The sequence below is a fragment of the Sinohyriopsis cumingii genome, chromosome 11 (assembly GCF_028554795.1).
Source record: "Sinohyriopsis cumingii isolate HCF-2022 chromosome 11, ASM2855479v2, whole genome shotgun sequence".
Lineage (NCBI taxonomy): Eukaryota > Metazoa > Mollusca > Bivalvia > Unionida > Unionidae > Sinohyriopsis > Sinohyriopsis cumingii.
The window spans coordinates 20,814,318-20,841,763 of record NC_142971.1 but is presented as its reverse complement, the minus strand read 5'-3'; the positions used below and the strand labels follow the sequence as shown (position 1 = coordinate 20,841,763).

Genomic DNA, 27,446 nt, shown 5'->3' with positions numbered 1-27,446 from the left:
AGCTGGTTCTGTTAGATTTTGTTTCAAGTATTTTTATTAGTCAGAATACAAGATATTTAGCCAATGAAATGAATATTTACTTTATCATTGAACGGAAGCGGAAATGTTTCCTTTGGAACTAATTATGGCAATGCTGTCTGAGCCACGCCGTAAGCAAAAAGTATCTCTTAACCCTAGGGGAACACATTGGAGCAATGGTAAAGCGAATAAATCATATAATTTAAATTGAATGTAATATTTGTTACTTCCAGCCAGTTTAATTCCCTTAATGTGTCAAGCAATTAAAAATGTATAGTCGTTTATTTTCGTATCATTTTAGTTTTGTCCATACGCGTAGTTTTATTCGGACCAATTTACGAGCTGAATAGATTACGAGACTACTCGGCCCATTGGATTGTCGGCCCATGACGAACTCGGCCTACCCAAAATCGGCCCATTAACATATTCGGCCATAACGTACTCTGTCCACTTAATGAACTCGGCCCCATTACATACTCGGCCCATGTATGCAGTGTTTTACCCACAATAGTCCTACATGTAAGACATAGCCCATTTTGATTTTGTTTAGGTGCTATGTCTTGCTATCCAAATAACGGTCTTGTATAGTGTGTTCCGATGTCGTTGACATTGGAATGAGTAATCAAAGTTTCAGGAACGTCTTACACACCTGGAAGCCTATATCGACAATTTCCCACTAATTTATGTGTAATTAATATACTTACTGTGCTGTCTTTATCCTGGTGGAATGAAAATATGACACTAGCAAATGGATGCATTTTCACGTTCCGTTTACATACATTTGAATTTGTTGCAATGCAACGGTAGTCGAGGTATGTCGAAGAAAGTTCAAGAAGGTTCATGTTGAGGATATGTTTCTTGAATGAAACGAACCGTTGCTTACAGTTTCAATAGGCATAATAAATATTTTATTCGTTTTGTTACAAAAATAATATTTCAACTTTATCCAATTTCAGCATTCTCGGCTTTCATCGCTTTCCAGCCAACTGAAATGTAGGCCAAAGAAACTTGAAAACGGGTCCATTTCTTTTGTGAGAATTTGAATTTATTAGAGAAAAGGCATCATAGTAAGTAAAGTCTGACTAAAACATTATAACTTTACTTTGTAGAAAAGCATCGTTATTTTAGTTGTCAGTTGTGTGAAATATTCCTGAAAATTTTACTTTCGTAACGATGTTAGTCGACATCAAAACACACTACACAGCGCCATTAGTTAGGCTGTAAGACCCTGACGCATCAAACAAAAATATCAGTGTCAGGTCTTAAAGGTAGGACTATACCCACAGGTGCTGGACGCGAGCTTTGATGTTGAGAAAAAAGCCATCATACAGAGTGAAAAAAATACCTTAGATTACCCCCATGACCCGTTCTGACATAGGACCCTCTCTATCATAATATATAAAAGAGAAGGTACGGAACTTACGAATACTTCGTTCCACCCATGACCCCGGATTTCCTTTCTGCTATTTCCGTTTTTAAAGGCACACGACCATACTATATGGCTTGTTTTACTTCTGAAATATTTTTCTATTAATCAAGCCATTATTGACTTTTCTGCGTTGTACCAAATGGAAGTTATGGGCTACGAAACGTGCGATTTTCGCAAATTTTTACTGTTGAGACAAGTGTGTGCACATGTGAAAACCAGTGAAAAGAGCTACATGTACCATGTTTACAACTCTACGATGCATCCCTTCTTGAATCACAGAACATTGGTAGATGCAAAAGTAAGTTTTTACTTACCATTAACTTGATTCAACTTTAGGAATCCTGTTCCATGCAAGAATTAGACATTGTCTTCTTCACTGCACAGACATCATATACATGCGACTCTATTTTTAAAATAGGTAAACTATGTGGCACACGTCAGTGCCGAAATATGATTGGCTCGAAAGGTTATACTTATTATCACATGAACTCAGACTTGTCTCAGAGTAAATATTCATGAAAATCACATGTTTTGGAGCCCAAAAAATCAAAATACATAATTGGGTTCAAAATTGACATTGTTTTATGAACCCATACAAAATCAAGGGTAAGGCTGACTCAGTAATGGGTCAAATGGGCCGACTTTGTTTTGTGGTGATTCTATTATGGGCTGAGATCTCCTGTTATCACTGAATAAAATAAAAAGCAGATTTGGAACATATTATAGGCTGATTCAGAAAATGCGAAATATTAATTTACACGTGAGATTTAGCATTGTCGTAGTCCTACAGTGGAAATGACATCACATGCTATTTATGTTTTCATGCTTCATTTTACTGTCTAAATAATGGCATTGTGTAGCGTGTTCTGAGGTTGGCTGACATCAGAACAATCGACCATATTTTCAAGAAGATCTCACACTTGGCAGCACATACTGAAGTAGTCCGAGAATGTAAGACCTCAACCCTAATATGTATGTTTTGGGCATTGAGGTCTTAATGGCACTGTATATCATGTTTTAATGTCAACTAACATCATAATAAAAGTAAAATTTTCAGGAATATCTCACACACTTGGCAGCATAACGCTTTTCTACAAATTAAAGAAATAATGCTTTAGTCAGACTTTACTTACTTGGATATCTTTTTTCTAATAAAATAAAATTCTCATGCAAATGGACCTGTTTTCAGATTTCATTGGCCTGTTTCAGTTGACTGGAAGCTGGTAATGCCAAAATCGAATTAAGTCAAAGTACCGTATATACTCGCGTATAAACCGACTCCCCCCAAACTGAATTGGTAAAACTGTTATAAAGTGTATGACCTGCGTATAAGCCAACCCATAATTTCTAGACTACCGGTACATCACAAAATAAACAAAGTAAGTTCTGAATACGTTTATTTAGGCAAATCACATTATTAAATAAAATGAAAGTAAGAAAGCTAATTTATATGTTGAAATAACAACAATTCTAAAGTGTTAAGTCTTAATGGAAATTTAATTAATCCTCATTCTAAAATCATGAATTATAAAAGTTCTATCACTTTTAGAATCGTTCAAAATCTGGCTCTGTATCAGACTCACCAAACAGTTCACAAAACTCAGCTTCTGTTATGGGCATGCTTTCATCGTCATTGTCATCATGGTCATCCGATAGTGTGTTGTTCTCCTTCTCGCACTCCTCATCATTGTCAGATTGAAATATAGCATCATCCTCTGTTCCATCCATGGCATTGCTGATACAGTACTCCTGAATGATTTTGCAATCATTTCCAATGGAATTGAGTCCCACACTTCTTTTACCCACTTCCTGAATGATTTTGCAGTCATTTCCGATGGAATTGAGTCCCACGCTTCTTTTACCCACTTGGCAACCAAATCTATGTCCGGCCTCATTAAATTCCCGCCTTTTGTCATTTTCACAGCCCCTGAACAAACCCATTCTGCCCACATCTTTTGTAACTTGTCCTTAAAAGGTTTGTTAAGGCAGACATCAAGAGGTTGTAACACTGACGTTAAACCTCCTGGTATCACAGCCAGTGTTGTTTTTGTTTTCTTCGCGGCCTTTTTTACTTCATCGGTCTTACTTCAATTGATCAAAATATGATTTGTTTTAGTGTGGACATTATTCAAGTATTGTGACAGTTTATAACTTTGAGCAGAAACCATGTCCACTACCATATCTCATTAAACAATACATAAGAGAGTCGGCATGTATTAGTAAAGTCATTGGCATTGTGCAACAAAACAAACCTATTATCCCTGAGGCATTTACCACAGATTAAGCATATGGTAGCTATTGTACAACACTCTACCACTAACAAACCACTTTGCTTTACAAACAACAAAACAACAGTAGAATATAAACTGTGGCTGTCGATTACTTCTAAAACACCTGTCAAAGAAATCCCACAAATTATATTGTTTTACAATTAATCACGCTGACTCGTATATTGCCCTGTTAATTACCCTTCCTAAGCGTGCGTGCAACAAACCCCTATGGATCCTCTTGCTATTGTTCCTTTAAGACTATCGTACATGTATTTCTACTCTCGATCAAAATGTTTGTCATATATACCTTCAGTATCGTAATTCTTTTATTTTTTTATGTAGATTCTTTTCATATTTACACTGAAATAAGCTAGCGTGCATTTGTACGATACCGTAGAGTTTAATAATTACTGATTAGCTGAGGGTTAAATACTTGACTGGAGATTACTAATATGGCGGTTCTTTTGGAAAATACATGTACCAACGTGGCTCAAATAACACGTATGGCTGCATTTTCTGGTGGATGGACATCTGTCAGATAGACGTCAAATACGTTAAAACATGTTTTTCATTCATTATTCTACCACTTAAGTTAGAAAAAAAAATATTTGTTTCACTTCACAACAGCACAAATCTTATGAGCCATGTGGCATCATTAGGCATGTGATCTCATCTTTGGCGATCGACAGAAACAATAAATACTGGAAAGCGAGTGAAAAAGCGTTAAAAATTTCAGACTTGGACCTTGGCCTGCAGATAAGCTGACCCCCCTTCTTCCGGGCCTTATTTTTTTCCTAAATTGTTCGGCTTATGAACAAGTATATACGGTATACGTTTCTTTTATTGAAATAAATAAATATATATTAACATTGTGTTTTGATAGCTTTGTTTTGTTTAAGATTCTTATCATCCTTTTAACATATTCTTCAGATGATTACTTTTCATGATTAAAAACTGAGGATAAATATACACTGTTCAATAGAAGTTGAACAAGGTGGACCTTCTGTCAAGTCAGCGCATAAGTTTTATAAATGTATGAAATGTACAAGACTTTTAAAATTAATTTGTATTGTTTATATATATGATGAAAATAAAGACACTGAGTGCCGAAATGGTATTAGATTGGTAATCATGACACCTTGTTTGTTCCATGGGTGGTCTTCATTGATTGGCTGTGCAGATGTCAATCAAGCTGTTCCATTCTTGAAATACTATTGGCAACATTAACACTAATATTAATGGAGAATAATTTGATGTGACATTGAATATTGTAAGTAGTTTATTGGACTGTACTGTAGCTATTCAGTCGTTTCTTCTGAAATCATATTAGTCATTCCTTTTTATCTCCTCTTGAGATTTTTAAAGACTCAAAGCCATCAGACCACATTTTAGTACTTATAATACCTAAGAAAACATATTGCATTTGGCCAAAACTTATCAGAATGTAGCAGTATGTGTGTGATTTAGATTTTTAATGTAGCTTTAACAATTTTCCAGTCATATCACTATGATTTCTGCAGTGTGGCAGTTTAAAGAGATGTTTAGCACTGGGGCATCATGCCACAGACATGTAGCATGATGTGCCACCCAGTCACATTATCCTGACACCAGGCCAACCAGTCCTAACACAAACCACTTAATGCTGAGCATCTAGCGAGGCAGCTTTTAGTACCATTTTTGTAAGTCTTTGGTATGACTTGGCCGGCATTCGTACCCACAACCTCCTGCATCTGGGGTGGATGCTGTACCCACTAGGCCACTGGAGCGGTCGAATACAGCAGTAAAGTAATCAATAATAGCTTGTTTAAACATGCTAGTCTTATCATTGCTTAGCGACACATCAATGGACTGGTTGCAACAAATGCTGGAACAGTTCCAGTTTCCATTAGATTGGTTCTGTGTGTTTTATGTTCTGCACATAAATATCCAGAATATGATTTTGTCCTACCTCATGTAGAATCACATGAATGTTAATGCAAAGTGAGCACTAATTATTAGAACTGTCAAAAATCACGAAAAACCAACCCGGGTACCCGTTGCGAAATTTAACGGGTACCCGGGTACCCGTTAGCACATGAATGACATGTACAACCGTAGACCAACTAATTGTTATCCCCATTTCTTTAATATTTTGTATGGCGATAGAGGCTAACCGTGTAATGCACTACTCGGTCTGATGCGTCCGCACCGATGTAGCTGCGAATGATCTGACCGCACGCTATTAATTAATAAATTTATTTAGAATGACCTTTGTACACAGATGGTAGGTATAATCCAACTTTTAATGATCACTGTGATCAGCCGCGTTAAATCCTTTAGAACACTCACCTTTTTTTAAAGTATAAGTCCTTGTTAGAACAGACCACGTTTATTCATCGGCTTTTGACCGCAGATTTGAATTACCCACGCATGCGTGTAAAGCAGCTTTACCACATGTCACGAGTAATGCGTTAAAACCGTCTTTGTGTGTGTGTGTGTGTGTGAGTGAGTGAGAGAGAGAGAGAAGACCACAAACTGTATTCACTACACAATAATAATAATTCAAACTAGATAATATAATGTTTTCTGACCAAGAATGAAGCAATGCTCGGAGTACTATTTGCGCTCTCATTCTTATCAACGTCGATGCGATGTGTTCCAACGAGATGTTTCCGCAAAGTACTTGTGTTTCCACCTTTTGCAGAAAGCACCAGTTCACACAACTTGCAACGAGCATTATTATCATTTAGTCGTTCAGCATGCGCCCACACTTTAGAACCTTTGCCCATTACTCTTTCTTAAAAATTTATTTAAATACAAAAATAATATTACTAAGAGTCGCTATAATAACTGTTTTGTTCGACACATGAAGCTCTTCTAAAATGGCAATAACAAATAGGGCTGTTATGCCCCAGTTATACCACGTGACCACGCAGTCGCAGAAGTGATATTATTTTGGAATTATAATTCTTAAGATAGTTATGACAAAAACGTAGTAGTATCGAAAGTAGAAATATCGGTATATGTATGATGGCTAACTTTCAAAATTAGCAGAGCTAGTCGACTAGAAAAACAACGAGCTGCTCAAAGATTACTTTGAGGCATTACGAAGATTTCAAGGTGTCTAGGTGATAATTGTTCATAATATAAATTGTGGGATTTCTTCGACATGTGTGTTCGGAAATCAAAGGTATCCATCTGGATTTCATTAAAAGAGCACGCAATGTACCGATCATTTAGCACCCACAATCAATAGTTATCGTCTACAAAGAGGTTTATTACCTGTAGAACAATGCTATGTTTTAACCTTGGTATATAATGCCTCGGGGATAACGGTTTGTTCTGTTGCACAATGCCAATGAATTTTATTAATCCAAACAGACTCTCTGATGTATTGTTTATTTATATTAAGCAGGGATCTGGTTTCTAATTAAAGCCATAGCTGTCACACCTGTTTGAAGTGGCTGGCGAGTGAGGCGAATTTTTTTTTACGGGTACCCGCGTTTACGTTTCAATACCCGGGTTTTTCAATACGGTCGGGTACCCGAGTACCCGTTGACAGCCCTACTAATTATAGGTAAGCCAGGCAGTCAGTTATTCATTCATGTCAATGCTTGACTGTGAACACAAAGTTTACACGAATTCGGATATAATGCTGTCGTGGCATGACTCTCGAAATTTCGTATATTCATTCGCACAATAACAAATATTTTTTGTTCAAAGTACATGAAATAGTGTATAAAAAAATGTATTATCATTATGGGGAAGAGATCGCATATGAATTCGAATTTGATATGAATGTGGCATGATACCTGAAATTTTGAATACATATTTTTTTAAGTACAAGAAATAGTGTGTAAAACATTATCATTTTGAGGAAAAGCTCACATACAAATTTTACTATAATACCCACTTAGTTCTTGGATTTTACATGTGTATGGTGTTCACTTATGAACTCCTTATTAATTTCCTATTTTTTATAAAAAATATTTTACCATTATGGAAAAGCAAGTTCACAAACGCAATTCGTTCTCTGCACTTTGCGCAATTTTTTTAATCATTTTTGGGAAGAGATGTGTGAATTCAAATATAATACAATTGTGGCATGGTTCATGGTTCCTGAAATTTTAAATACCTGTTATGTGTATTTTTCTCATATCCAGAAAAATATTTTCTTTAAAGTACGAGAAATAGTGTGTAAAATGGTTTTTTTTTTTATTTTGGGGAAGAGTTCGCATATGAATTGTAATATAATACGATCGTGGCATGAGATGTGAGTGGGATATTGTTGGCATGCACATTACAAAACCATTGTAAAAAAGCATTATTTAAATCTTGGGACGTATATTCATATTTGGAAATAATTATCTTTCCATTTACTCCGTTTTCCCACTACAAAATATTCTCCTGATCTTTTAAAATCTTGTTTATTTGAGTCTTCCCAACATAAAAGTTTTGCCTAGTGAACTGTCCCCTTTGTCAGGTCAAATAACTTTTACTTTGTCTTCTAAAGTATTATTTCTTTGTTTACATGATGATATGTTAAAGTTCTGTATTTATTCCTGTGTTGCTAATTCTACAGTTCTGCAATATAATTATGCAAGTGATACTTTTGTAAATGAAAAAGGAAGTGATACATGTACTGTCACATGATTTTTCGGTCTTTGTCTGGTACCCTGTTTTGTTCAAGGTTAATTGTTAATATGTTTATCCACAAAATCTGTGTTTAGCCTATCTGATCATGCTATGATCTTGACAATTACATCAATCGTAATTGTCAATTTTTAAAAAATCTGCTGTGTGAAGCCCAAAATTCTATGAAAACATTGCTGACCCCATTTCCTGCAAACATCGGCATTAATGATATAATAATAACTTTGCGGTACATTTACTTTAACTGGCACCTCTTTCAGTAACAAAAGTTGACATCTGGACACAGACATCGGAAAAGATAATTGGATTACTGTAATTAAATATTGGTTCTGGACACCTGTTAATAATAAAATGTGGCCATTTGTGAGGGGTAAATTTTAAATTTGTGCACTAATATATTGGCCGCTGGTCACGTTAGAGGGGTGGCCTTTCTTGAGAGGTACTTTTGAAAACAAACTCATCGGTGTCAATGGATTCAGGCTGTAAAGAGTGGGTGGCCGCTGTTCAGGGTGGCTGTTCATGATTAGGACCACTGTACTAGAATAAATAGGGCATGTGTGTGCCATTATTTTCTTTTGTTGTTACTTTTGACATGTTCAGAATTAGCCTGTAGTCTAGTCTAAATGAGCCATGGCCAGAGTTAGCCAGCTTGCATCCATGTTAAAATATTTTATCCAGGAGTCCTAGGTTTTGAAGCACTTGAGCACTTACTTGCACCTTTTTAGAAGTATATACCATTCATAATGATATCTCACATTTCATGTGAATTATTAGTTATTTTTAGTATCAAATGTTAATGACATTTACCCTCATAATCAAATGTAAAGATAAAGATTGTATAAAAATGGTGTGGTGGGGGGGGGCTAAGCCCGTGTCAGTCTGAATTTATTTTTCTGAGAATGTTGACGGTGGCATCTGAAGACTATTGAAGGTGAGCTAAGTAATCAAGTTTTTAACTTTAATTTTTGTAAAGTTAGCTCTAAGGTTGTAGTATTTAGTCTGTAAACAGAAATCATTACATGAGCATTGAAAACTGAATAGCAAACCATTAACCAGTCCAAACATCTAGCATTGAAAACTTTGAATAGTGAACCAGTCCAAACATCCAGCTTTGCTGTTTACAGTTATATCATTGCCTATTTGAGTTTCCCAGTTTCAGTCTCTCAATAAGGGATTTACATTCTCAGTGAACATAAAGGGTTGTTGTCCATAAAGGTAAGATGTGTACCTCTCTTGTGACATTAAATTTATGTACATAATACATCATGTATTATCCAGAGTCAGCTGGCTGTTTAAGTGTTATGGAATGAGAGATTTTCTTAACATTTCAGACAACTCCAAATTTGGTCAGAGGATGTTGGAGAAAATGGGCTGGACAAAGGGGCGAGGGCTTGGTGCTAAAGAACATGGACAAACTGAGCATGTAAAAGTAACTTTGAAGTCCGACAAAAGAGGTACACAATTGGCTTAATGGTTGTATACTGGTATAGCTAATTTTAAAAGCTCATGTTTTTAATAAACTTACTTTTGAATTTAGAGCACAGATATTTCCTTTGGAGTTACAGAGTGCAACTGCAGTTTTTTTTTCCCCATCAGCTTGCATTCAAGGATATGCTGTTATCTCATAGGCTGTTAATATGGCAATGAAATTTTTAAAAAAATATTTCTTTTTAAGGTCATGCATATTTATGGTTAAATGAAAAGAATAGTTCTGATGTTATCAACAGTAACAGGGATAATGATGATAACAAGAACTAAATGTACATACACAGGGTTTTCAGTAGATGCATACCTAGGGTTTTGATGCGTGGAATTTAAATATGACCCATTTTTGATGTTCAGAAATTTAGAATTGTGTGTCTTTTCGATGGACATAGATTCGGGCTGAAGCATCAATCTTCATTGCCCTTGATTCACCTCCAGCTTAGTTTCTTACTAAATGTATACTCTCCATAACAGATTTATTGTAGAAGGTACTGATTGACATCTGCTCAACAACAGTTTAGACCTTGATGGCCAATAATATAGCACCAATGGAAGATGAACTGGGCAGAGCTAACAGGTGACTGATGTTGGGCTTAGGTGCAACTGATTTAGGTTGGATTGTTTTGAGATTACTTTTGAAGTTTATGATGGAGGAAGAGGAAACAGTTATGACATAAACGGACTGATTTTTGATCAGATATCACCATTGGTATGTTTGGTTGTCTAAGTGGTTAGAGCATCTGCCTCAAATGTGGGAGGTCATGGGTTCAAACCTAGACCGAGTTACACCAAAGACTTATAAAAATGATACTTGCATATGCCTTGCTTGGTGCTCAGCATTAAGAGGTTAGTGTTAGGACTGGTCGGCCTGGTGTCAGGATAATGTGATTGGGTGGGACATCATGCTACATGTCTACGACGTGATGCCTCAGTACTAGAAATTATGCAGGCATAGTGATATGATTGGAAAATTGTTAAAGCTACGTTAAAAATCCAAATCACATACACACACACTGTACTGATTTGACAACTGCATCCTTTGGATATAGCTAGCCATTTTCTCACAACTTACACATTTGAACAGTAATTTGACAATATTAGATACAACTGCCATACTTCATCTTTGTCTCTGGGAATGCATTATACAGATCTTGATCTGGACCAGGACAACCCACACACTGAATGTGGGGATAAACCCGATGATAGTTCATTTTCATAGCCCACCACAGAGTAGCTTTAAGATGGCAGTCAGTTTTATGGTGTGTGGCACAAAATGTCCTCCACCCCTCTTCTGTTCCAAGCCTTTTTCAGGTTAGGACAGCAAATGACGTTAAGTTGGAAATGACAAGATCAGTCCACCTCTCCATCTGTGTGAATCGATTTGCCATCTGTCTCGATCTGACACATATTTTCACATCATACTGAGGGAATTTATATCAGTTTCACGCTCTCTCCTGGCTCCTTTATACAACTACTCCACTGTATCTAAGAATTATCTCATTTCATTTTTACATCATGGGAGTGTTCTGTTCAGTTGGGATGTCCCTTTTTCCATTCTTTCAGTTTGTCCATCTGGGTTTGGATTTTCTCACTCACCTCAATTTCTGTATAATCTTTGGAACTAAGATCACTTGGGGTTAGGCAAAGGTCCACAGACTCCACATCTGAGATAAAGAGCATAATTGGACCAAGTCTTGTGATCCTGTATTGGGGAAACGAAGGTAGGCAATTTGTGATTCCACCTGGTTGCAAAAAGATCAACCACTGGATGACCCCCACAGACAGAAAATCTGATGAAAGACATACAGATGGAGTGACTGTTATGTATCGAGAATCTGTCCTTTCCTTGCCTGAGAATCAGTCAAGACATCAAATGTGCTAGGAATATGTCTGATGTCCAGTTGGGGCATTACATTTTGATTTGATGAAAGCTGTGTTTTGGCACTCTCACACTACTTTCTTTTACCTTTGCATTTTCTGAATGGGCCCAGTCATCCATGCATTGGAAGTGGCCTAGGCTGATTCCATTCCTCAGTAATCTCCTACTCTTCAACGAGGGTGATTATTCTTTGTGTTTTTTTATTTTTATTTGCCAGTTGTGGGATCATCAGCTTCCCACCAAACTTACAAATTCAGCTATGCAGCAGCAACATGTACGTATTGCTGACATTAAAATGTAATTTTGTATGTTTGTGAAATTTTTTCCTGTTTTAGGTGGGAATCCGGTTTTTAACACAGACCAATTTTCCTTCTTTTGTAAAATGTTCAGCAGAGTATTTTCCTTTTTTTTTTTGAATTTAAAAAAACTGGAATATTTGTTCCTGGTTGTAATTCAAGTAGGAAAGAAGGTAATGAAACACCGTTTACTGGAAGTTAATTGTGCAGGTGGGAATTGTTCATTGTTTCAGTTGTTCATTATGCAGTTGCAAGTAATGTCTCATACTCAGATCTTTTCATCGCTTATACAGAATTTAAATTTGTAGCATGAGGAAAATATATGGATATAACTAACTTTGACCAGTCAGTAAAAAGATCCGTTAACATGGAGCTGGCTAGATGAAAAAGATCAGAATACAGAGTTTTTAAAAAATAAAATTGGAGGAACCTGGACTTGCCTAGTGCATGAGCTGCAAAGACAAAATTAGTTCTGGAGCAACTGGCAAAAAGTCCTATCTAACCATCCTAATATGTAAAAGCATGGACTGAGAAGATTATGCAGGAGCTTCCAGCAGTTTTTCAGTCACTTTCATCTTTGAAAATGGCAGTGACTGCCTCAGGCCAAAAGAAAATATTTCAAGTCAGCCAGCCATCCCAGTTTTTCATTGCAGAACTGGCACCTTTTTCACCCTGGAAGAAACTGCCCCCCCCCACCCCCACCCCCCGTTCCCGAAATTGATATGTGCATCTAATAGAGCTGGTCTAGTCCAGTACATAAAGTGTTAATCATTATAATGTATACAGTGTTAAGAAACAAAAACAAACCTACCTACCCTACTTTTAAAACCAGTGCAATATGAAACGTACATTTTTTTCATTCACCTCACAGCACGTGACCCAGTTGAAAGAAGGGGCATCAGCAGTTCTTCACAAGTGACTTGTCAAAACAAAGAATATTCATGTTAATAAATGATAAAAAAAATTAGTTCTTTTCATGGATATTTTGATGATTTTGAAAGTTGTGCATCTTTTCGGTTACTTCCACAATTTATGTGTCCTGGAGATGCATGGAAAATCTAAAGGTGTTTTGTGGGGAGGCAGTTTCCATCTCTGATGTTTGTGTGTCTGTGAAGGGGTTAAACTGATTTTAATGATGTAATACTTACCAGTTACTTTTGCCAGAGTCTTTCCTCCTGATACCTGCCGATGTCCCACTAAGTTATGTGCTTACACTGGAAAAAATGATGGGGCAACATGCATAGGCATGAATTTGCAGGGTGTCCCTGGGGCAATCCATTGTTCTAGAACCTGCTTGGTCACCCTAATGGAGGACAGAATTTTCATCATTCAGTTGGGGTATTTTCCTCCTGCCTATGTACCAGCTATGCTATTGGTTTTGTTCTCTAACAAAAACTACATTGTTACTGGTCAGCACTAATGCTGCTGAACTTAGTTGAAATGCCTAATATAATTATCTTGAATTGACCACCCTGTTTCTTGGGCCAGTCATGTTTTCTTTACATAAATATTGACATTTGTGCCATAAAGCCTGTGTTTACCTGCAATTCTATTTGTGCCATAAAGTCTGTGTTTACCTGCAATTCCTTGGAACTGTTCTTTTGATAGAAATATTGTAATTATCCCAACGTTGAGCACAAAACTATAGATATTTGTTTCCAACTGTGGTTTCTTCAGGTATTGGATGCAGTAGAAATTTTGCTGACAAATGGATTGAACATCAGGATGATTTTAACATGCTGCTAGCCACTTTGAACCAGGATCACTCTCAGGGTAAAGAAGCAGATGATGACAAAATGGATTCTAGCATCACACAAGTCAGCAGCTTAGAAGCAAAATCCAAACAGTCAAGAAGTCGTGTGCAGTAAATATATATTTTTGTTTTTATCTACCACTAGAGAGACATTGAAAATAATTGTTATCTTTGATAAAGTGAGCTTGAGTGAATATTACATCATTATCATTGGTTTTTAGCTTTTGTATGGCTTCTACACTTATCCCAGAGTAAATTGAATATATGGTTGAATGATTTCATTAGTATTCAGCATGCTTTCTACTTTGTCATTCACTTAAATTGTCTTGCCCCTTGTGTACTGTCTTGACAAGGAAACCGATATATTTTCTACAGCTATCATAACATACTCGCTTATCAGTTGATATTTTTTTCATTGAAGAGTCTGTTCATGCATTAAGGGGGTCATCTTATGAATGCAACATACCATTTTTTTAAAAATAATTAAGGGGGTAATAATTGGAAATTCTGGATAATTGCATTGCATATAAAATGCTGTAATTTAAATATTTTATGTAACAAAAATTATCAAAGGCACCCATCTTGACCTTAGTTCAGAGATTTATTACCGTGTACTACATATATGTGGTTATGCTGATGAGAACTAACTTACTTTTTAGCTATCAGAAGTTTACCAAGGGCAAAGACCTGTCATCCAAGTCACTGCATGACCTGGCCTGTGTGTTTGGGCAGCGCAAGAGCAAGTCTGATCCAAACACACCACAGAACAAGTCCGAGGTGAGGCCATAGATACAGTTACATTAACTGAAATCTGCTAATAAGCATTGCAGTAAGAAAAAAAGAAAATTTTGAAACAACTTTTCATTGACTACTGTTAATGACCATGAAGTATTTATTTGGTAGTATAACAAATATAGCTGTGATTTGTAAAGTTAAAAAACTTACCATATGTACTCCTCTGTAAACATTGAGTCCAACTGCAGACTGAACAGACCCAGATTGCTGTCGTATAATGTGCTGGAAGATCTGGGTTTGTGCATTTTGATAGGAGTAATCAGTAGAACTAACAACATAGACCTTGATCTGTAGGCGCAGATCAGGATCTGTATTGTTTGCAGTATGACTCAACTTATAAGCAAGCATATGGTATATGATACTTTACTCCTGTGTCCTAGTGGTTAGAGCATCTACCTCAGTTATAGGAGGTCGCAGGTTCGAACCCTGGCTGAGTCATACCAAAGACTTATAATAATGATACAGTGATACCCTGCAATAGCACGCTCTGTTATAACGCAAACTCTGATATAACACAGTTGTAGTGTGGCTCCCGAAATTTCATATACGTGTATTTTTCTTGTACACGAAATAAAACCTCTTTCTTAAAAGTATGAAACATAAAATGTGTATTATCGTTTTGGGGAAAAGATTGCGTATGAATAATACAAGACTATTGTGGCGTGGCTCCTGGAATTTTTTATGTACTTTTCTTGTACACAAAAAAACTGTTTTTTCTTTTAAAAGTACAAAAATAACATGCAAAAGTTTATTCAGGGATCATGCAGGGCTTCACCATTGTCGCAAATTGTGATTTTTTTGTCTCCTTATTGGCGGCAAATTATACCTTTGGGTGATTTTTTAAAATTATTGCCGACATTGTTGGCTTTATAAACTTGTATATACAACCACTAGTTTGGAGTAGAAAAATTCATAGGCCCCATGAAAGGAAACCGCAAACTTGATATAAAATGCATATAAATTTATCCATTGTTACATAAACAAATTCTTTTTCCATATTGACAAACCATCTTAACAGTGCATTGTTATACAGTAGAACCTGTCTTGAAAGACCACCCCTTCTGCCAAAAAATAATGGTCTCTCAAGACAGGAGGTCTCTCATAACAGGTTGTAACACTATATAATCAATAAATCTGTGCATGGAGATTCTGGTCTCTCAAAACAGGTGGTCTCTCATAGCAGTGGTCTCTCAAGACAGGTTTTACTGTATCATAATCCGCTTATGTAGACATCTATCATGAGTACTGTATATTGTGAGATATCAGCTTTATTTTTTGTTGACATTTCTGGGGGCAGAGATGAACCATACAAGGCATTATCTCATAATCTATCTTTCGTTGGATTTTTGGCCACTCACTAGTAATTAATATATTTACATTTACTGACATCTGTATGTGGATGGTAAGTAAAATTCATCTTTTTTTCATGCAGAATTAAATCCTTCAGAACACTCACATTTTCTGTAGTAATCCCTGTCATCAGACCAGAAGACCTGTGTCTATCGCCCGTTTACCCTTTTTTAAATTTCTAATGCATGTATGGAAGGCAGAATCACTCTACTACCACAAGTGTTAAAAAAAACAAGGTCTTACTTGTTGGTCTATTCAGTAGGGAGGGAGGAACAGTAACTACAACCAATGAAACGACTGCCAATTCCTTTTTTAAAAATGTATCCAGGTAAAATAGTTTGCTAAAAAATTTATAAAAAAAAATTTACCTTTGAAGCACCAATTGTTATGAAAATGTACTAAGAAAATGGAAAAAAATCAGTCTCCATCATGCAATACAATTATTTCTTGTTGCCACCATAATATTCCCTACCCACCCACCCCAACCGCTCCAGTGACCTAGTGGTTAGAGCGTTCACCTAGGATGTGGAAGGTCGTGGATTCGATCCCCGACCGAGTCATACCAAAGACTTGAAAAGTGATGCTAACAGCTGCCTCGCTTAGCGCTCAGCATTAAGAGGCCAATGTTAGGACTGGTTGGCTTGGTGTCAGGATAATGTGACTTGGTGGGATATCATGCTACATGTCTGCGGCATGCTGCCTCAGTGCTAGTCTTCACTATAAATTGCCACACTGCAGACATCATAGCGATATGATTGAAAAATTGTTAAAGCTACTTTAATAAATCCAAATCACCCCACACACACACACACACACACTAAATTTTTGGGGGTACATGCATCATTTTCTTCAACTAACTGACCTGGTTGCTTACAACATGGTTCGTCCGATAACACAGTTGGGTTCTATGTCTTCCAACTACAGTGTTATAGTGGGGTCATACTGTTCTTGCAGCTGCCTTGCTAGGCGCTCAGCATTAAGAGGTTAGTGCTAGGACTGGTTGGCCTGGTGTCAGGATAATGTGTCTGGGTGGGACATCATGCTACATGTCTGAGGAATGGTGCCTCAGTGTTAGACTAAACTGTCAAACTGCAGACTCTATGGTGATATGACTGAAAAATTATTAAAGCTACATTAAAAATCCAAATCCAAATCACACACACACACACACGCATACTTCAGCAGTCCTCAAATAGAATGAAGAACTTCCCAATCTGGTCAAATTAATTTTGTTTCTTTAATTATTGAGTCTCTGGCCTTTTTTCCTGATTTTCCTGTTATCTACAGGTTTCCCACGCTATCGGGAAAAAAGTCGGGAGAAATGATAATTTTTTTCCCGACCATGAAAATTCTATGAATTTTGCAAATATTGATGAAAGTAAGGAAAACCCTTGGAATTTTCCTCCACAACTTCATGCCTGAAACAATCACGTAACTGAGTCGTAACTGAACTGATCATGAGTTAAATTTATTGAGTTCTAACCAGAATATTTGGAGGTTGCAGTATGGATCATTTGGGTGCTTGCCATAAATATATTTGTTGAGACAATCGAAACATTCAGTGGATTAGAATAACTTATGCTCATTATTTTGTTTCCACGTAGCAACATAATGCAGGTCAGCAAAGTAAAGTTAGAATTTGTATTCTGTACATTGAAATGCCTTTAAATGCCATTTTATAGGAATATAGTCAGATTTGTTTCATGTGACTCATTTTGTGGTTTTGTACATGATTATTTCAGTTTTGGAGAGTCTTGAAAGAGAAACATCTTCAGATTTGGAAAATGCATGTTTTATAATCCAAAATGTTCTTTAAATCCATTCAATAATGGTCACATGTTAACCTTGAATTTCATCCTGGACAAGACCTGGAAATTTATATTTAGAAAAGCATGGGAACAATATATCTAGACAGTTTTAGCTGATTACTTATCTTTCTGCCATAAACAAGCTTCCTCTGACAGGAGGAACCATTAAAGATGGAGCCCACATTGTGTGAGGAATGCCATGAGGCTCTGTGACTGTAAAGTCTCCATCGTCCTCTAGGATGCATACTTTGAGATCCCAATATTCCTCCATACTGGAAATATATCTGGTTTTGTCTGGACCAGGTTTCTTTTCAATTTCTGCCTAATGTTACTGCGGATCTCTTTCATTCAATATTTTGATGATTAGTTGATCCACAGTGGTCTCTTAGAATTCCTGTCTTGCTGCATCCAGCACAAAATCCTGAGATGAACTCCAATTTCTCTAGATGTTACATCTTGTCCATAATGATCTGGCTGGGCTCAATATAAAATCTAGAGAAATTGGAGTTGATTCCATCTCAGGATTTTGTATACATTGAGATCGATTACTAATGGGCCCCAACGTGGGTACGTGAGAAAGCTTGCCAGCAGCTTCTCGTGGGTAAGTGGTTCTTTCCGAGGTTTTCCCGGGTTCTTCCTCCACCATTAATACTGGCCGCCATGTATAGTCTATCGTGTGCTGGAAAATGGCGTTAAACCCCACAACAACAACAACAACTAACGGGCCATTAGTCCATGTCCTGCTGGACAGAGTTGACAGAATCTTGACCCTTTTGGAGGTCCTGAGAGCCTAGACTTTGTGTTTGGCTCGACATTATCTATCCCCTTGGGTGGACTTGCACTCCAGAGCAGATCTGGTGTGCCTGGAATGACTACAGTTGTGCCCCCTCCAGTTTCTTCCACTGGTGGATTCAACACTGCAGTTTTCTCTGGGATAGGATTATCACCACCATTTAAACTGATGAGAAAATCAGGATCACTTTCTTACTGGAGTCTGTGTATGCCCTCAAACACCATTTCTGTTTTGTTTGTTCATGAATGCATCTGAGTCAAGGTGGGGGTATTCATGTGGAGCTAGAATTGCTAATTATTCAAGTTTCAAGGTCTTGAAAGGAATATACCCTTCTATAGCTGCCATGTGTCATGCTTTTTCTATATTTGTCCTGTAATTTTGACCTGAATACGGCTGTACATTTTTCTTGTTAGAAATCCATTTTTTAATAACAGAATATTCAATTAAAAATTTCATTGCAATTTTCTGTTTAGAATGGGCACCCGGTTCCAATCAGATAGTAACAGTATCGCATGTATATAGGGATAGAGAATTTTAAAGTATGATTGGTTCATTCGAAATCGTGGCTATCATACCAGTTTTCAACTAAATATTTGATTGCACAAACAGTTTCCGCTGCCACTGATCTCTTCTTCATAATATTCAACTTGTAGTCATGTTGGAAAAGATTCAGAATTTTCTCCAGCAAAAGAAAGAAAACAACTGGAAGGACAATTGTTATATCTTGTTTAGGGTTAATTGTATGCTAGTACAAAAACAGTTCATTAAAAAAATCAAACAAAATTCAAATCATCAACAAAAGATGGTACATTGGAATCAATAATGATTGAGAAAACAAGGTGTGAAAAAGGCTAATATAAACAGCCTGAGTGTGTTGTATTCTTGCACCTTCTGAATAGGCATCTGAATGGAACAGGGTGCCTGTTCAGAAGGTGCAAGAGTGCAACACATGCGTCTTTGGCATTAACTAATCAAGTAAGTTATTGTCCTACTTCACGGATCATTGTAGATATTGTTTAATACTCGCATAGGCATTAAAGTTTTAAAATCAGTATTTTCATCACAAGTGGTCAGCATTTGTGTACTCGGGTTGGCAGCAATGCCCTTCATATCAACAATTTTGGAAATGAGGGCAATATGTTTAGCCCAGGAGGGTGCATCAACCATGTAAAGAGTTCTGATTGTCTCCATTGACATGTCATTGGTAATATACCTCGTGCAATAAGGAGGCACATATTCTCTTTGCATGTGTGTTTGGAACCTCTTTTACTGTGCAACCTATGGAGGCATTAACCTCAGGTTTATCAAATCCCAGGCAAAAGAATATTTTGTTGGACAGTCTGTCCAGGAGAGGCAAGGTAATGTCCACAGAATGGACTCTGGACCAATTCTTTAGCAGAGCTCATGTTCAAACTGAGGGGAAGACCTTTGGTAGGCTTGTTTTTGGCATGGCTAAATAGCAAATTCATCTTTTACATTTTCCCAGTCTCGGACTAGATGGTCTGGGCAGTGAATATCTTCAGCCTGAAGTGGAAAAGTCTATTTGCTGAGGCAAATTGCACCATTCAGGATGATTACACAACTCAGGCTCTCCACTGCACAGTGATAGAACTTTTAAAGCTCTAACAGTGATAGCACTTTTAAAGCCATAACAGTGATATAACTTTTAAAGACCCAACAGTGATAGAACTTTTAAAGCCCCAACAGTGATAGAACTTTTAAAGGCCCAACAGTGATAGAACTTTTAAAGCCCCAACAGTGATAGAACTTTTAAAGGCCCGACAGTGATAGAACTTTTAAAGCCCTAACAGTGATAGAACTTTCAAAGCCGCAACAATTGAGTGATCTTCTTGATCTGTTGGTAGACCAGTCCAGGAAATTGCTTTAGAGGAATGACCTTCTGTCGCACAAGACCACACAGATTCTCATCTTTCACGGTGGCCCCGAGTGGCCTCGTGGTCTAAAGCACTCACTGTTACAGATCTCTGCCATCTCACCTGTGTCTGCGTGGGTTCAAGTCTTGGGTTCTGCCAATGTGGGTATCTGAGAAAGCTTGCCAGAAGCTTATTGTGGGTTTGTGCTTATTTCTCGGGTTTTCCCAGGTTCTGTCTCCATCATTTATACTGGCTACCATGTGTAACCTATCCTGTACTGAATAATAGCATTAAACCCTACTACTACAACAACAACAATCATCTTTCATGCTTGGATCATCACAAGGGATCTATTGGCTCTGACAAATTTTTGAGCAAAGTTGCCAGATGCATTGTTCAGGCCAGGAGATACTTCATGCCCAGGGTCTATGATGCAAAGTGGGGAATCTTTTGTGATTGGTGCAGTAGGAGACTAATTAATTTTATCAGTTCCTCTATGAGCACAGTGGTTGATTTTTATGTATTCTCATTTAAAGAGAGAGAGAATGCTCAGGGTTTATCAGTCCCTTACAGACCTTTTGATTTTATACAATTAAAACTGATGAGGTTCAAGCTGTTGCTGCCTGATGGACCTATCAAACTCATTTGTCATTGGAAGGTGTCATGAAAGCCATGTTTGAGACATGCACCACTTTCTTTAATTCTTTTGTTGTACCAGAGCAAAAGCATGATTTCTTTAGGGCCCAGTCATGGGGAAAAAAATGGCCCAAACAAATACCAACATAAAATAGTGGACATTCTTACCATAAGGATGAGTATATCCTTTTTATTAGTTTGTAAGTCCATCAGCATCCCACTGTAATGTCAAATTCAGCATTGCAGAAGTGACAGGTAATTATTTATATTAAAATATAGGGGTTTTTTTAGGGTTAAAATTGATTTTAATGATTAGTATCTGTCGCTACTGTTGGATTTTTGCCTCCCACTCTGATGTCTCACAAGTAGTCTTCGTCTGTAAAATAGATGATGGTTACTATGTATGGGCCTATGATGTAGGGTACAGACAGGGTCCGAACTGTAAAATAGATGATGACTACTATGTATGGGCCTATGATGTAGGGAACAGACAGGGTCTGAAGTTTCTAGAACTTTCTATCTCAGGGGAGGATGGAATTTGTATTTTACCAATGGAAATTTATTATATGGACGAGGGTAATTTCCTTTCTGGAAAGGTTAGCTTTGCAAAGCGACAGGTAAGTATTGCTTCATTAAAATTCGCCCCCCCCCCCTTTTTTTTTGTGTGGGTACCTAAATACATGGACCAGAGTTTGCTTGTTTTAGGTATTTAATTTCATGAATGAACCTTGAGAAATACCCAAAATAAAAAAATTCTAAAGGACTGTTCCATTATCAAAGGCAGGGATCGTCCTGGGCTTCGCCAATGTCGCAAATTGCGATTTTTTTTCCTTATTGGCGACAAAAATATCCCATCTGGTGATTTTTTTGGCGACATACTTTTTGGTTATTTAATTTGTACATACAATCATGGATTTGGACTGGATAAATTAAAAGGCAGAACGAAAGGAAGCCACAAACTTGACTAAGCAATTCATTGGAATCAGTCTGTTACACAAACAATCCTTTGTTCTTATTGACAACCCCATCTTTACAGTGCATTGTTACATCATAATCGCTTATGCTGACATCTGGGCTGAGTGCTGTATGCTGCGATACAGTCAATCATGCTACCGCACTGTACCTACAACTGACCGACTTCTGAAGACGCGAATAGAACAGATACAATTAATTGCATGGCTAATCCTTCCATTTTGTTTTATATACATACACCAATACAATAGTTTTGCTGAACCTTCATAGAAAACTGATAACCTTTGAAGCACCGACTACTGTGTATAAATACAAAGCAAATGGAAAAAATCTTAATCACAATTACATCTGACGCCAGTGCAGCATTTTACTCATTGATCTTTTCCTTTTGCCATCAGTCTCGTGTTACGGCTGCAGAGACTTAAACTCCGCAACAAGAAATAGCAAATAAAAAACAACAGTTTTGCATAATTAATAATAATTATTTATTTCTCAAAATACAGGAGTGAAAGAATCACTAAATTGGGTGTGAATTTATGCTTATATATACGGTCCAGTATTGCAGGTGTTGACTTGTGTAAGTTTCATTCGTGGGAATGGAGATCCTATTTTTCTTGTCAAGAAAATTTGTACAGCATTCAGTGATCATTCTTGGGATTTAGGAAGCAATTCGCTACAAGCTTTGTGAAGCTAGCCATAAGGGGGGGGGGGCTGCTGAGAGACTACTGGTGTCACCTGTCAGCACTGTAGACTGTGAACGTGGATTCCGTAAGATGAACCTCATAAAAACTGACATCAGAAATAAGCTCTGCATCCTATCTCTTGAGAATTTAATGAGAATCAGCATGTACAGATGTGAAAAATGAGACTTTGAAACTGCATTCAACAAGTGGGCAGCACTAAAATCGTGATGGATCTTCATGTAACACTTTGTAACATTTTGTTAATGCTTGTTGTAATTAAAGTATTAACTAACCCATCTTTTGTAATTTTCATTGCCTGTTACATTAATAGACTAAATTAACACTTGGAAAAATGTACACTACTTGTTTTGGCGACACTTTTTGAAAATTGGCGACAAAATATTGAGGTTGGCGATTTTTTTTGCGACAGCTTTTTAAAAGCCAGGACCATCCCTGAATGGGTAGTCACTTGAATGATTGCCAGTATGAACACAAATCAAATGACTGCCAAGATCAACCCCATATACTGTATTTTCTTATGTGTGCTCAACATCTGACGAAGCACATTTAGCAAACAACACTTAACCAACCAGTTATTGATCTTTTTCTTAACAGCTGCTGTTTCATTTCATTGCAGGGATATTAATTGACATGCACAAAGATAATATTCAAAGTGAAAAATATTGGAATCCTTCCTTTGTGCATGCCTAATGTACAAAGTCCAACCATTACTCTAGGCAGCAAACAAAAATTATGTAGGAGAATGGAAATCACACTTTAGTGATTTGTATATAAAACGGGTAACAGAAAAGATGTCGCTCTTGAAGATCAGTACACGTTATCAGTGGACCTTCAGACATTGCTACTCATGTCATTTAACATGCCAACTGAATAACCACAGCTTGTGAGAAGTTGTCTGAGAGATTGGACCTAATTGGTTTTGAGTAAGATGGACTTGTGTAGTTCAGCAGTTTTGGGATTATTCACCTGAGAAACATTTGTGCACCAGGAGACTTGATTGACTCCATATTTTTTCAGTATTTATGTCTAAAATAAGAGCTTTGGTATAGCACTGTAATTACTGTACATGTTCATGCACAGTATTTAGTTAGTTCTTATGCTTCAAGTAATAGTTCTGGTATTTGACAGACTCGTTCATTGGGATTAAAATGCTTGGATAAAATTAGATGTGCTTTCAGGGTGATTTTTAAATCTAAAGTTTGTTATCTGTAATTAAAAGTCTAAATTCTTGCATTTTTATCTGGGGTTTTTTGTGTAGAATATTCATCAGATGGATTATAACGGTTGATAAATCCTAAATCAGAAGTGCAAGAAATAAAAAAGATGTAGAAAAAAGTATTGAATCTTTTTCTTTGTACCTCATGTATCTGTTTGTCTTTCATTTTATGGTTAAATATATGCAGGGGGCGGTCATTCATTATGAATCTTGTATGGCACATGGCTTGTTTATTTTTATTTATTTGTTTATATATTAGGCAAACTCTGATGCTGAGGATAATGGAAAAAACTATCAGGGAGTCCTTACAGTGAAGAGCGAAGACAGTGTTCAGGAGTACTTTGCTAAGAAGATGGCTGCACTTCAGAGAAACAAGTATGGGATTGAGCCCAGTGATGACCAGGATAATAATAGAGGCTCTCCAAAAAGTGAAGATATAGAGGACAAAGGTGAAATTGATCAGTTATCAGACAAATCGAAAAAGAAGTCTAAAAGCAAAAAAAAATCTGAAGTCACATTTAGTATTGGCCATGAGGAAATCAATATGTCAGAGGAGACCATAATTAAAGAAAATGCCTTAATTGTTTCCCTGAATAATGAGGAAACAAATTTGTCTGCCAAATCCAGGTCCAAAAAATCTAAGAAAAGAAAATATTTAGAACAAATGGAGAATCTGGAATGGAATGTTAAAGATGCATCACTTTCCATAGAATATGATTCAGTCTCAGAACCTAAAAAGTCCAAGAAAAAAGATGAGGTTGATCAAGAAGGTGGTAGTAAAGATGATATCGTAAATAAAAGTGATAACAGTCTGAACACAGGTTGTGAAACATCCTTGAAATTTGAAGATGATAATTCAAATAGTGATTATACAAGTAAAGTTAGCACTCACTTCTCTGCAAAGTCCTTGCATAAAAAAGCTAAGAAAAGGAAACACTCCAAAAACTCAGCTGCCTCACTTCAAGAGGAGACACATATTGAAGAAGATCCATTATATTCAAATGAAGCTGAGCCAGATTTGAAACTGAAGAAATTGAAAAAGAAAAAGTGCAAGTCTGAAAACACTGAAATGGGAATGAAAGAACAAGCTAAAGTTGACACATTGGATGGGAACAAAGAGGACAAAGAAAAGGAGATAATCAAGTCCAAATCATCAAAAAAGTCTAAGAAAAAGAAAGAAGAAACACATGTAGAAAACAAGGAAGCTGAAAATGTCATAGTTGATGTAAAAGATGATATTGAAGACAAGAAAAAAGATCATGGAAAAAAATCCTTAATAGAAAATCCTCATAATGAAAAGTGCAAAGATGATAAGAATGAAAGGGTTGTAAATGATGACAAGCAGAAAGATGAAGGTAGAGGTAGCAAAAATGAGAAAACGCCAACAGTTCTCTTGCTCACAGGGATCAGTCTGAAGAGACTAAATTTTCCACATGTGTCTGAATTGAAAAAGGCATTTACTGGATCAAATGTTGATCAGATCATAGGTTATGTTGATCATCGATTCGGGCATGAAAGCACGCGTGTAATTAGAAAGCAGAACTAGGGAGTTAAAAGCAAAGAACATGGTACTATAGGATTTGAAAGGAAAGTATTATAATACATTGTTTCAGCACATTTAACTTGTACATTCAGGTGTCATTTAATTGACAGACTGCTGCAGTAAACAAGAGGCCAAATTTGGTCAGAGAGTGTTTACCATGTAGATATATATCTAAAAGCCAAATGCAATAGCAGTTAGCCAGTGTTCTGACATTTGAAGGTTAGAGCTATATTTTTGTCTCATTGGTTTCTTATACGTGGTTGTGCCTTGTATTTCATTTGTCTTGACTCTTGAAGATATAAGCATATAATCCAAGTATACTACAAATGTGACCTCCAGAATGGTTAAAACCTCAACTAGTCGGATGAAGGATCATGTCATTAATATGCGTGAAGGATGTCCATGTTCATAGTTGTTCAAGAACTTTGTGAGCTAAACTTATATTCAGGTTGGAATAAAATTGGATGAGAAATATAGCCTTCAGTGTGATAAAGAGATCCACCAGTTAGTCACCTTGTTAATATCCATGGATGTCACTTGTGTTCATTACCATTGAGGATCTATTATGTTAGTACTCAATTCAGGTTTGATCAAACTGGATCAGAAATATGCCCTCCAAACTGGTAGAAAGTCAGTCACATGTGACATCATCTCATTAATATGCATGAATTTCACTTAAATTGTTATGAGATATTGATGATTTTTTTTGGGAGTATGTATTCAGTTTTGATCTAAATCAAAACAGAAACATAACCTCCAAAGTGGTAACAAACTCAGTTAACAGATATGGGATTACCTCATTAACATACATGTATATCATACATAATTTAACTTGTGTGAAGCCTCTTAACTCATTTGGCCACAGCATTGGACTTGTAATCTAAAGGTTTCATGTTCACTACTCATTGAAGCTAGCTTGGTCGGCTGACTTGGTGTGTCTGTAGGAAAGGTATTCCAATCCCATATCCTTGACATGACAGCCTGTAATATGTTTAAAGTACCATTAAAACAAAACAAATCAAATAAAACCAATATATTGTAGATATAAACTTATCTTCTAAGTGTGATCAAATTGGGACAGCTGAGTGTGATCAAATTGGGACAGCTAAATGTGATCAAATTGGGACAGACATATGCCATCCATAGTGGATGTGCCACACATTCTTAACCATATAAACTTATATTATATTCTTAAGTGTGATATTTAAAGACTTAATGGTGAAATAAATTTTTTTCCATTCCAGTATTTTCACATGTGAAAAATATATCCTTATATTTTCACATGTGTTAAATATATCCTTATATTTTCACATGAAAAATATATCCTTATATTTTCACATGTTAAGATATCCATTATGCCATGCGATGCTTGGTTGTTGTTGTAAGGTTTAACGCCATTTTTCAGCACATGATAGGCTATACATGGCAGCCAGTATTAATGGTGGAGGAATAACCCGGGGAAAACACCGGAAAGAACCACCGACCCATGAGAAGCTACTAGCAAGCTTTCTCACATACCCACATTGGCTGAATCCGAGACTCGAACCCATGCAGACAGAGGTGAGATGGCAGAGATCTGTAATGGATGGGTGATGCTTGTTTGTATGTGCCCAGAAAAGTTGTACCTGTAGAAACAAAAATGAGTACTTTGTGAGCTAGAAAAAGTAAAAAGAAACTTCCTAACATTGCATATGTTTGGAAATCAATCTTTGATCAAGAAATTTGACCGGAGCCTCTTGCTTATCTCTGGAGTTATTTCCCATTATTTCTTTGATAACGATTAACCTGCAGCAATGCAGTGCTGAATGGGACCTGCGTTGTTTTCAGGTAGGGTCAAATAGTTTACAAAATTACAGCAATGTAATTTACTGCGATAGATTAGGTCGACCCAGTTGAATCACTTTCTTAGGTTAAGTATATTCATATGATCAACCTATGAAAATATGGGGAATGTATGAAAAGAGGGTGGGGGTAAACGTGCTGTGCTGGAGTG

The 27,446-nt window shown here is 36.7% G+C and overlaps 1 protein-coding gene across 2 annotated transcripts; it reads left to right on the top strand.

Annotated features, from left to right (window-relative positions):
* The first annotated feature begins 95 nt into the window (after positions 1–95).
* Positions 96–25,925, top strand: LOC149787719 (uncharacterized). 2 transcript variants are annotated; one of them, XM_089973917.1, is made up of 5 exons: positions 96–197; positions 9,681–9,803; positions 13,687–13,873; positions 14,422–14,539; positions 24,170–25,925. In XM_089973917.1, the coding sequence occupies exons 1-5, from the start codon at positions 104–106 to the stop codon at positions 25,454–25,456; spliced, it is 1,809 nt and encodes a 602-aa protein (XP_089830043.1). In that variant the 5' UTR covers positions 96–103; the 3' UTR covers positions 25,457–25,925. The 2 variants fall into 2 exon arrangements, with proteins under 2 accessions (XP_089830043.1, XP_089830044.1); XM_089973918.1 differs by lacking the exon at positions 96–197 and adding an exon at positions 416–537.
* Positions 25,926–27,446: the final 1,521 nt, after the last annotated feature.

Excerpts from the sequence above, each read along its gene's own strand:
- LOC149787719 (XM_089973917.1), top strand. The coding sequence starts at position 104 with ATGTTTCCTTTGGAACTAATTATGGCAATGCTGTCTGAGCCACGCCGT. Across the intron at positions 198-9,680 it reads GGGAACACATTGGAGCAATG|ACAACTCCAAATTTGGTCAG; the intron begins GTAAAGCGAATA and ends TTAACATTTCAG. Across the intron at positions 9,804-13,686 it reads TTTGAAGTCCGACAAAAGAG|GTATTGGATGCAGTAGAAAT; the intron begins GTACACAATTGG and ends TGGTTTCTTCAG.